Source organism: Bombina bombina, chromosome 5 (genome assembly GCF_027579735.1).
Source record: "Bombina bombina isolate aBomBom1 chromosome 5, aBomBom1.pri, whole genome shotgun sequence".
Taxonomy (NCBI): domain Eukaryota; kingdom Metazoa; phylum Chordata; class Amphibia; order Anura; family Bombinatoridae; genus Bombina; species Bombina bombina.
Genome location: NC_069503.1, coordinates 55,185,232 through 55,198,446, shown reverse-complemented (window position 1 = coordinate 55,198,446; position 13,215 = coordinate 55,185,232). Strand labels below are relative to the sequence as shown.

Sequence of the window (13,215 nt, the reverse complement as noted above, 5' to 3'; positions counted from 1 at the left end):
AAACCGGTGAAAACCGCCTCTTAGCTCAAAGCAGTTAGACAGTACTAGTTCAAATGTATCATATAGATAACATTGTGCTCACTCTCGTGGAGTTATTTAGGAGTCTGCACTGATTGGCTAAACTGCATGTCTGTCAAAAGCACTGAGATAAGGGGCAGTCTGCAGAGGATTAGATACAAGATAATTACAGAGGTAAAACATATATTAATATAACTGTGCTGGTTGTGCAAAACTGGGGAATGGGTAATAAAGGGATTATCTATCTTTTTAAACAATAAAAAATCTGATGTAGACTGTCCCTTTAAGGGGCAATTATAACACCCACAGAGCTCACTGCTAAATGCTTGTGCTGTATCAATAGCACATATGTAATAACCTAAACTGCTGAAATGTATCACATGAATTGTTATGCGTGCCTTTAATTATACCATACGTACAGTTAATCAGAACAATTATTTATTATTATCTGTCTAAACCATTTAATATACTTTTTACAGACACAGCCAGAGCACTGAGAGATATCAGGAATTGATTGAATAAGGGAACCTTCTTCCTGAGCACAGACATTGGAGCCTGTTATCAGCATGAACTCATATGTGTTAGGTAAGTAAAATAGATATTATGCTGACTTTAATTGAGTGACCTATTCTAATTTCCCAGTAAATAAATGTAAACTATTATATTTATATCTGCATCTTTAAGAACATTTGTGTCAGTGACGTTATAGAGAAGGAGCAACCCCCATTGGGCTGAGGAGTAGGGTAAAAATTACTACTCCCCCCTCTGTCCTTTTAGACAGACCATGTCCAACAACTGCCTAACCTCACCCCCTAACCTGGTTCATTACTCAGAACACCGGCAACTCCATCTTTCCCTGCCTTGACCTCGCTCATGGAACACCCACAACTCCCCCAGTGTTCCCCACCCCAGAACCACTACTGATTTGTGTGCTTAATTTTAAAGTGAGTATTATTAAAAGTTTTTGGCTTTTTATATAAATAGAACAACCACAGCTGAAAGATAAAGATTATCATAAGGTCACTGCTTCTTACCCTCTCAAAACATCTCACACTGCTGATTTGTCTGTGATGATTAAGGCATCATGTTCTCACCCAACTGGCTGTGCATGAGCCGGGCAGGGCTGTATGTGCAGTTGCTTGTGCAATGTTAAATGAGGATGGTGGATGTCACCTCTCGTGCCCAGAATACAGATGTACTTGTTCCCTTGCTGAGAACATTATTCACATGCACCTTATTAAGTGTGGCCCTATAACTTGTTTTCATCAGTAATCAGTAATTTAGTTTACTATGATGTAGTAATGTTTACATTCTATGTCATGCTTTTTTAATTTGTGATTTACAGGTAAATAAAGTTAAAGGGACAGTCTAGGCCAAAATAAACTTTCATGATTCAGATAGGGCATGTAATTTTAAACAATTTTCCAATTTACTTTTATCACCAATTTTGTTTTGTTCTCTTGGTATTCTTAGTTGAAAGCTTAACCTAGGAGGTTCATATGCTAATTTCTTAGACCTTGAAGGTCACCTCTTTTCATAATGCATTTTAGCAGTTTTTCACCACTAGAGGGTGTTAGTTCATGTGTTTTGTACAGATAACACTGTGCTCGTGCACGTGAAGTTATCTGGGAGCAGGCACTGATTGGCTAAACTGCAAGTCTGTCAAAAGAACTGAAATAAAGGGGCAGTTTGCAGAGGCTTAGATACAAGATAATTACAGAGGTTAAAAGTATATTAATATAACTGTGTTGGTTATGCAAAACTAGGGAATGGGTAATAAAGGGATTATCTATCTTTTAAAACAATAAAAATTCTGGTGTAGACTGTCCCTTTAAAAATACAAAATGGAAGACATTTGAGTATAAAAAAAATATGTTTTTTATTGAGATGGATTATATTATAAATAAATAAACATTCTTATTTTTCTTTATTCTATTTCTTTTTATGTAGACAAACACTTGAATAGTTCATATCCATCCTTCACTATAGGAAGCATCAGAATGATACCGCAAACTCCAAAAGTCTTAGACACTAATGACTATTTACAAACATTGGGGATGTCACAGCAGATATTTAGAGAGGATGGTGACTTGGCAGGAACTGGGCAGCAATCATTATGTACAGAGAGTAATTTAGTCATCAAACAAGAGGACAACATTTATGACTTATCTAGTGAAATGATTATCCCAAAGGATAAACCACACACATTTAATGAGTACTCAAAAGATATTAAAGAAGTGAAAAGTCTACAGTCTAGCCAAATGATGCATTCAAAGGAGAAACCTTTCAGATGTACAGAATGTGAGAAAAGCTTTAGATGGAAGTCTCATCTACTAGAACACTACAAAATTCACACAGGTGAGAAACCACACACATGTACTGAGTGCAGCAAATGTTTTACACGAATAGATCATCTGAAAACTCATAAGAGGAGTCACACAGGAGAAAATCCTTTCACATGTACAGAGTGTGGAAACATTTTTACACAAAAGAGATATCTGAAAAGTCATGAAATGATTCACACTGTAGAAAAGCTTTTCACATGTACAGAGTGTGGAAAATGTTTTAAACAAAAGAGATATCTGAAAAGTCATGAAAGGAGTCACACAGGAGAAAAGCCTTTCACATGCACATTGTGTGGAAAAAGTTTTACAGAAATGAGTAGTCTGAAATATCACAAAAGGATTCACACAGGAGAAAAGCCTTTCACATGTACAGAGTGTGGAAAAAGTTTTACACTAAAGAGTAATCTGAAAACTCATGAAAGGATTCACACAGGGGAAAAGCCTTTCACATGCACAGAGTGTGGAAAAAGTTTTACAGAAATGAGTAGTCTGAAATATCATGAAAGGATTCACACAGGAGAAAAGCCTTTCACATGTACAGAGTGTGGAAAAAGTTTTACAGAAATGAGTAATCTGAAATATCATGAAAGGATTCACACAGGGGAAAAGCCTTTCACATGTACAGAGTGTGGAAAAAGTTTTCCACAAAAGAGTAGTCTGAAAACTCATGAAAGAATTCACACAGGAGAAAAGCCGTTCACATGTGCAGAGTGTGGAAAAAGTTTTACAGAAATGAGTAGTCTGAAATATCATGAAAGGAGTCACACAGGAGAAAAGCCTTTCACATGTACAGAGTGTGGGAAAAGTTTTCCACTAAAGAGTAGTCTGAAAACTCATGAAAGGATTCACACAGGGGAAAAGCATTTCACATGTATTGAGTGTGGGAAAAGTTTTACACAAAAGAGAAATCTGAAAACTCATGAAATGATTCACACAGGGGAAAAGCCTTTCATATGTACAGAGTGTGGAAACAGTTTTACACGAATGGATCGTCTGAAAACTCATGAAAGGAGTCACACAGGGGAAAAGCCTTTCACATGTACAGAGTGTGGAAAAAGTTTTACACGAATGTATAATCTGAAAACTCATGAAAGGAGTCACACAGGAGAAAAGCCGTTCACATGTACAGAGTGTGGAAAAAGTTTTACAGAAATGAGTAGTCTGAAAACTCATGAAAGGAGTCACACAGGAGAAAAGCCATTCACATGTACAGAGTGTGGAAAAAGTTTTACACAAATGGATAATCTTAAAACTCATGAAAAGATTCACAAGGGAAGAAACCTTTCACATATTTAGAAAATGGAAAAAAAAAATTTTTTACATCCGGTATCACAAAACACCAAATATTTACACACAAATAAACTTTATATGCACAGTGTACAAACATTTTTACAATTATCCTAAAGAGGACAAACTCTCTAAATAGAAGCATCATAAAGGATCCTATTGTAAATAACACTTTCTAATCCCAGTTATAAAAGCCCCAGATTGGAAGTGCTCTCCTGCTGTCCTTTGTTCCTCTATATATGTGCACCTCAGTTTCTCTCATATCAATGTGATAGACTCCAAACACCACACAGGAATATACAGATCTGTCCTCATACTGACCAGTTTACACAACCATTCACCACCAAAGCATCCCCAGTGTTGTTTATTATTATGCCAGTGTTAGCAGTTGTATGTTTAATTTACATAGGGGAGGAAATAATTATTTACAGAATAAAGGAGTCTTTATATGAAGAGTGTTAGAGACTTATATAAACAAGAACATCAGTCTCAAATGATTGACATATGGGAGATATATTTAATGTGCACATCATGTGGATAAACCTTTTCTTATAGCAATAGATGCTTAGCATTGTAAATGTTATATACCAGAGGAATTACTGAGGGGAAACTGATTTTATTTAATGAGACACAATATCAGTAACCGGTACATACGTGATCATAATCAGTTTAATTTAAATGGCTACTATAACCTACATGTATACTGGGTATGTAATATGTGTGTCATGTTCTGTAACTTGATATTATGTCTGTTAGATGTTTTCATGTTAGTTAGAAGCCACAAGAACTGATAATAGCACATACTGTATATATAAAGGGAACATTATATGTCTGATAAATCCCTTTGTATCAAGAGCACAAGTGTTAGGTATATTTATACCATTGTGTGCGTATATCATGTAATGCTGCTTTTTACTATATAATGATATACAATGTTTTTTCAAGCAAATAAAAAGTGATTGTAATCCAGACCAGTATTTTGTGTTTTTGTATAATTAAAAACCCAATATCACACAATAATTAGGAAAACATCATCAAAGTATCAGTTTTTTTCCCCTGCTTTGTTTGCCATGTGCTGCTGGCAGCCATTTTACTCACCTTTCTTACTGAGTCTGGTACAGAGTGTTTAATGCAGCTCATTTCCTGCACGCCCTTTTATCGCCAGACTGTTGTACAAAATCCATGTGAGACAGGTTGCAGTCTCAGAATTGTAATGTAATCACTTATTATTTAACAGGCCTCTGTTCAGTATGCTTTGCCCTTGCGTTGTCTCAGACCTGTTTGTTAGTTCCTGTGTATTTATCTGGCTTGCCTGATGTCTCTTCTGGTTCCTGATTCCTGACTTTGCTGTTCTCCTTGTTCCTGATTCTGGCTTGTCTAAATACTCGCTTTGGCTCTGTAACGCTTGTGGGATACTCCTCTATCAGACCAAACTCTGCCAGTAGTCTTGTTATCCCGGCGTCAAGCCAGAATAATAGGGAATATCCCAGAGCAGAGAAAGTTAATAAGATGAGGAAGGCAGCACTCACCACAGGTAGGACAGTCCCCAGCGGAAATGGCAGAGCAGTCCAAGGATGAACCACTAGAAAGGTCAGGCAGGCAGGGTTTGACAACAGTAAAGCAATCCAAGGGCACACCACTAGAATTGTCCAGCAGGCAGGGTTCGACAACAGTAATACAATCCAGCAGTTATGGGGTAAAGCAGGTAGAGAGGTCTGACCGGCATCAGGAGTTTGCGACGATGACGTCCGTGCTGCACGCATCCGGACCCGACACTACCCCTGGCAACGAGCAGGGAAGGAGATGCCACGCCCCTAGCAACAACTAGAGTGGTACGGTGTGACAGGCTCCTGACTTTGACTCCTGGCTTGTTATTTGACTTGTGGACTTTTTATTATTTTTTGTTATTAATAAAGGTGGGATTATTTTTGCACTTCTCGTCTTATTGGTACCCTGACACAAAGACAGAAACCAAAACTGACAGTGAAAGAGTTAAACCCTGTTATTTCAGATAGAGCAGCAATTGTACCCAACTTTCCAATTTTATTATATTATCTAATTTGCTTTGTTCTTTTGGTATCCTTTGTTATAGAGTAAACCTAGGAGGCTGATTTTATATGAGCTTAGGGGCGTGCACGCATATTTAGTACTCTGTGCAGCAGTGTTTGTAGCAATGTATAACATTGCTATAAATGTTCTTGAAATCTCTGCTGTCTGAAGATACATGTATGCTCCTGGGTTCACCTAGGATTTACTCTTTAACAAAGGATACTAAGAGAACTAAGCACAAATTAAAATAGAAGTAAATTGGAAAGTTGTTTGAAATGTCATGTTCTATCCAATCCATTTAAGTTTTTAATTTTGACTTTACTGTCCCTTTAACAGTGCATAAAACAATATCAAATTAACCCCAAACTACACCAACCCATATTATTAATCACCAGCAAGACTTTATACACATACATTTTCTATTAATTAAAGGGATAGGAAATTACACTTTCATGATTTAGGTAGAATGTGTCATTTTATGATACTTTTAATTTTACTTCTGTTAACAAACTTATGTACTACTGAGTGCTGACTGGTGGCTACACATGTGTCTCTTGTCATTGGCCCACCAGATATGCTCAGCTAGCTCTATATCGTGCAGCAGGAACAGTAAAAGTTATTTTAAAATAAATATTGTCTCTGGCCACTTTGAAATGGCTGCCAAGCTCTGCCCACTGATGACATCATGATCTGGGCTGCATCTAGGCAATGCCAGTCTGTTGAATCTAACTAGTGAGCCTTTTGTGATTGGATGCCATAGGCAGCCCAGATCATGATGTCATCAGTGGGTTGAGCTTGGCAGCCATTTCAAAGTGAGTTTTGTAAAGGGGGGGATTAATGCAAAGCGCCTAAAAAAATTAGGCTTAAAATCTAAAATTATCAAGCAGTCAAGAAAAAATATATAAAATATAATATATAAATATTTGAATAATATTTGTATGGAACTGTGCCTCAAATAAATATAAACAATATATAAATAGATATAAACAATGTATGAATAGGAACTATAATAGATATGTACTCCATGCAATATGTATATATATTAAAAGATACCATTTTATTTGTTTAAACATATAGATATAAAACACATCATATGACTAAATCATGCATGATTTTATAAAAAATTATATATTTGTTTAAAAAATGCTTCTTTGGAAATGCAATGTTTTTTGTTGATGATTTTTTGCTGAATAGAAGATCGGTCCGTTGACCTATAATGCTTACATCCAAAATTGATTCAAACTCAGTGCGTCCTAGTGTCCGTGCAACTTCCTGCACGCCACCTATGCGGGATGAAGTCACCTTCCAGATAATCCGTAACGAAGGTGACTTTATCCTGCATAGGTGGGCGTGCAGGAAGTTGCTATTCAGCAAAAAATCATCAACAAAAAACATTGCATCGCTTCATAGCAAGTCCGGTAAGGATTCGACTACTATCAATCATATACTACGCAGCAAAGGAAGTGGTATATATTTTACTATACGGACCACTGTTGTAGCAAACATCAACTGCTACTTTAACATTGACTATCTATATTGACTATTTATTTTAAGTGATTGAACTTTTTTTAGCATTACCATATTCTAAAGACACTTCAATTTTTTAAGGATTTTCGAAAAAAGCATTTTTAAACAAATATATATTTTTTTACAAAATCATGTATGATTTAGTCATATGATGTGTTTTATATCTATACGTTTAACCCCTTAGTGACCAGAGCACTTTTCCCTTTTCTGACCGTTTGGGACCAAGGCTATTTTTACATTTTTGCGGTGTTTGTGTTTAGCTGTAATTTTCTTCTTACTCATTTACTGTACCCACACATATTATATACCGTTTATATACTCATTACTGTACCCACACATATTATATACCGTTTTCCTCGCCATTAAATGGACTTTCTAAAGATACCATTATTTTTATCATATCTTATAATTTACTATAAAAAAAATATGAGGAAAAAATTGAAAACAACACACTTTTTCTAACTTTGACCCCCAAAATCTGTTACACATCTACAACCACCAAAAACACCCATGCTAATTAGTTTCTAAATTTTGTCCTGAGTTTAGAAATACCTAATGCTAACATGTTTCTTTTTTTGCAAGTTATAGGGCAATAAATACAAGTAACACTTTGCTATTTCCAAACCACGTTTTTTCAAAATTAGCGATAGTTACATTGGAACACTGATATCTTTGGTATATCATTTTGGTATATTTCATGCCACCATTTCACCGCCAAATGCGATCAAATAAAAAAAATAGTTCACTTTTTCACAAACTTTAGGTTTCTCACTGAAATTATTTACAAAAAGCTTGTGCAATTATGGCACAAATGGTTGTAAATGGTTCTATGGGATCCCATTTGTTCAGAAATGGCAGACATATATGGCTTTGGTGTTGCTTTTTGGTAATTAGAAGGCTGCTAAATGCCGCTGCGCATCACACTTGTATTATGTCTAGAAGTGAAGGGGTTAATTAGGTAGCTTGTAGGGAGCTTGCAGGGTTAATTTTAGCTTTAGTGTAAAGATCTGCCTCCCACCTGACACATCACACCCCCTGATCTCTCCCAAACCGCTCTTTTCCCTCCCCCACCTCACAATTGTCCACGCCATCTTAAGTACTGGCAGAAAGTCTGCCAGTACTAAAATATTTTTTTTTTTTTAATTGTTCTGCTGTGTAGGATCCCCCCTTAGCCCCTAACCTCCCTGATCCCCCCCAAACAGCTCTCTAATCCTCCCCCTCTACCTTATTGGGAGCCATCTTGGGTACTGGCAGCTGTCTGCTAGTACCCAGTTTACAATAAAATTGTTTTGTTTTATTTATTTTTTATTTTTTTCTGTAGTGTAGCTTCCCCCCCAAAGACCAACCAACTACCCCTATCAGATCCCTTAGATCTTTAAAATTCCCAATTCCCATCCCCCTTTCTCCCACTTAATATCATTACATTTTCCATAGTTTAGTGGTTCCCACCCGCACCCGCCTGCCGCCCCCATGCACTTGTGCTTGTCCGTGCGTGACCCCGCCCACAATCCCGCCCCCCTTTTGATGAAAACTCCTATTGATGGCCGCCCACCCGCCTCCCACATCGACTCAGACCCAACAACATCGATGTCCGATGCAGAGAGGGCCACAGAGTGGCTCCCTCTGTATTAGATGGCTAAGAAATGTTATTGCAGGATGCCTCGATATCGAGGCATCACTGCAATAACCGGAAAGCACCTGGAAGCGATCAGGATCGCTTCCACTGCTTTCAAAGACCAACGACGTATGGGGTACGTCCTTGGTCGCTAACTGTATTTTTTTAGATGACGTACCCCATACGTCGTCGGTCGCTAAGGGGTTTAACAAATAATTTTTTTTAATATATATACATATTGCGTGGAGTACATATCTATTATAGTTCCTATGCATACATTGTTTAACTCTATTTATATATTGTTTATATTTATTTATATATTGTATATATCTATTTATATATTGTTTATATCTATTTATATAGTGTTTATATTTATTTATATATTGTTTATATCTATTTATATATTGTTTATATTTATTTATATATTGTTTATATCTATCTATTTATATATTGTTTATATCTATTTATATATTGTTTATATTTATTTGAGGCACAGTTCCATACAGATATTAGTGACATATTTTTTCTTGATTGCTTGATAACTTTAGATTTTAAGACTAATTTTTTAGGCACTTTGCATTAAACCCCCCCTTTACAAAACTCTCCTATTGTTACAGGTTTTAGGATTGCCTGTTTTTTATGTAAAGCTTAATCTAACCACTTTTCAGTGCAAGTTAATTCTATGCACAAGTTGAGCCATTTCAATATTTTTCTTTTACTGTTCCTGCTGCATGATAAAGGTGCAGGATGCTATTTGCAGCTTAATCTAAGGTAAGACTTTAAGATGACTAAGGTGTAGACTGTCTCTTTAAATACATAGTTATATACAATCAGTGGCACAATAATAAACTGATCTAACATATTAAACATTATTGCACCTTTATATCTCTATAATTAAGAACAGAAATAATTAATAAAATTATATTCTAGGTAATCAATATCTTGTTAGATTTGTCACAATGTTCTCTTCATTAAACAATGACTCACAACAAGATAGCACAAAGCTAGATCTGATTAAAGGGACAGTAAACACCTTGAGACTGTAATATAAACTGACTAATTATTCCTAGGAAAACAACTTTACTGTATACTTTCATTGTCTAATAGTATTGTTATATCAGCTGTGTGCTGGGGTATTATCTGTGTATCACAGACGTACAGTGACTAATAATGCAATAAACACATAGAAATAACTTCACTCACTCACTATTTAATGTCTAATAGTATTGTTATATCAGCTGTGTGCCGGGATATTATCTGTGTGTCACAGACGTACAGTGACTAATAATGCAATAAACACATAGAGGCAACTTCACTAACTCACTGTTTAATGTCTAATAGTATTGTTATATCAGCTGTGTGCTGGGATATTATCTGTGTGTCACAAACGTACAGTGACTAATAATACAATAAACGCATAGAAATAACTTCACTCACTCACTATTTAATGTATAATAGTATTGTTATATCAGCTGTGTGCCGGGATATTATCTGTGTGTCACAGACGTACAGTGACTAATAATGCAATAAACACATAGAGATAACTTCACTCACTCACTATTTAATGTCTAATAGTATTGTTATATCAGCTGTGTGCTGGGATATTATCTGTGTGTCACAGACGTACAGTGACTAATAATGCAATAAACACATAGAGGTAACTTCACTGACTCACTATTTAATGTCTAATAGTATTGTTATATCAGCTGTGTGCCGGGATATTATCTGTGTGTCACAGACGTACAGTGACTAATAATGCAATAAACACATAGAGATAACTTCACTGACTCACTATTTAATGTCTAATAGTATTGTTATATCAGCTGTGTGCCGGGATATTATCTGTGTGTCACAGACGTACAGTGACTAATACTGCAATAAACACATAGAAATAACTTCACTCACTCACTATTTAATGTCTAATAGTATTGTTATATCAGCTGTGTGCCGGGATATTATCTGTGTGTCACAAACGTACAGTGACTAATAATGCAATAAACACATAGAGGTAACATCACTGACTCACTATTTAATGTCTAATATTATTGTTATATCAGCTGTGTGCCGGGATATTATCTGTGTGTCACAGACGTACAGTGACTAATAATGCAATAAACACATAGAGGCAACTTCACTGACTCACTGTTTAATGTCTAATAGTATTGTTATATCAGCTGTGTGCTGGGATATTATCTGTGTGTCACAAACGTACAGTGACTAATAATACAATAAACACATAGAAATAACTTCACTCACTCACTATTTAATGTCTAATAGTATTGTTATATCAGCTGTGTGCCGGGATATTATCTGTGTGTCACAGACGTACAGTGACTAATAATGCAATAAACACATAGAAATAACTTCACTGACTCACTATTTAATGTCTAATAGTATTGCTATATCAGCTGTGTGCCGGGATATTATCTGTGTGTCACAAACGTACAGTGACTAATAATGCAATAAACACATAGAAATAACTTCACTCACTCACTATTTATTGTCTAATAGTATTGTTATATCAGCTGTGTGCCGGGATAATATCTGTGTGTCACAGACATACAGTGACTAATAATGCAATAAACACATAGAAATAACTTCACTGACTCACTATTTAATGTCTAATAGTATTGTTATATCATCTGTGTGCCGGGATATTATCTGTGTGTCACAGACGTACAGTGACTAATAATGCAATAAACACATAGAAATAACTTCACTGACTCACTATTTAATGTCTAATAGTATTGTTATATCAGCTGTGTGCCGGGATAATATCTGTGTGTCACAGACATACAGTGACTAATAATGCAATAAACACATAGAAATAACTTCACTGACTCACTATTTAATGTCTAATAGTATTGTTATATCAGCTGTGTGCCGGGATATTATCTGTGTGTCACAGACATACAGTGACTAATAATGCAATAAACACATAGAAATAACTTCACTGACTCACTATTTAATGTCTAATAGTATTGTTATATCAGCTGTGTGCCGGGACATTATCTGTGTGTCACAAACGTACAGTGACTAATAATGCAATAAACACATAGAAATAACTTCACTCACTCACTATTTAATGTCTAATGGTATTGTTATATCAGCTGTGTGCCGGGATATTATCTGTGTGTCACAGACGTACAATGACTAATAATGCAATAAACACATAGAAATAATGTTACTGACTATTTATTGTCTAATAGTATTGTTATATCAGGTGTGTGCCGTGATATTATCTGTGTGTCACAGACGTACAGTGACTAATAATGCAATAAACACATAGAAATAACTTCACTCACTCACTATTTAATGTCTAATAGTATTGTTATATCAGCTGTGTGCCGGGATATTATCTGTGTGTCACAGACGTACAGTGACTAATAATGCAATAAATACATAGAAATAACTTCACTGACTCACTATTTAATGTCTAATAGTATTGTTGTATCAGCTGTGTGCCGGGATATTATCTATGTGTCACAGACGTACAGTGACTAATAATGCAATAAACACATAGAAATAACTTCACTCACTCACTATTTAATATCTAATAGTATTGTTATATCAGCTGTGTGCCGGGATATTATCTGTGTGTCAGACGTACAGTGACTAATAATGCAATAAACACATAGAAATTACATCACTCACTATTTAATGTCTAATAGTATTGTTATATCAGCTGTGTGCCGGGATATTATTTGTGTGTCACAGACGTATAGTGACTAATAATGTAATAAACACACATAAATAACTTCACTGACTCACTATTTAATGTCTAATAGTATTGTTATATCAGTTGTGTGCCGGGATATTATCTGTGTGTCACAGACGTACAGTGACCAATAATGCAATAAACACATAGAAATAACATCACTGACTCACTATTTAATGTCTAATATTATTGTTATATCAGCTGTGTGCCGGGATATTATCTGTGTGTCACAAACGTACAGTGACTAATAATGCAATAAACACATAGAAATAACTTCACTCACTCACTCACTATTTAATGTCTAATAGTATTGTTATATCAGCTGTGTGCCGGGATATTATCTGTGTGTCACAGACGTACAGTGACTAATAATGCAATAAACACATAGAAATAACTTCACTCACTATTTAATGTCTAATAGTATTGTTATATCAGTTGTGTGCCGGGATATTATCTGTGTGTCACAGACGTACAGTGACCAATAATGCAATAAACACATAGAAATAACATCACTGACTCACTATTTAATGTCTAATATTATTGTTATATCAGCTGTGTGCCGGGATATTATCTGTGTGTCACAGAGGTACAGTGACTAATAATGCAATAAACACATAGAAATAACTTCACTCACTCACTATTTAATGTCTAATAGT

The 13,215-nt window shown here is 35.5% G+C and overlaps 1 protein-coding gene across 1 annotated transcript in view; it reads left to right on the top strand.

Moving 5' to 3' along the window:
• Positions 1 to 496: 496 nt before the first annotated feature.
• LOC128661302 (zinc finger protein 585A-like) overlaps positions 497 to 13,215 on the top strand; it is a 304,604-nt gene continuing 291,885 nt past the window's right edge. Inside the window, exons 1-2 of the mRNA XM_053715573.1 lie at positions 497 to 603; positions 1,969 to 3,653. Coding sequence (XP_053571548.1) covers positions 585 to 603; positions 1,969 to 3,653 — 1,704 coding nt within the window. The 5' untranslated portion in view covers positions 497 to 584. The remainder of the gene's footprint in view (positions 604 to 1,968; positions 3,654 to 13,215) is intronic.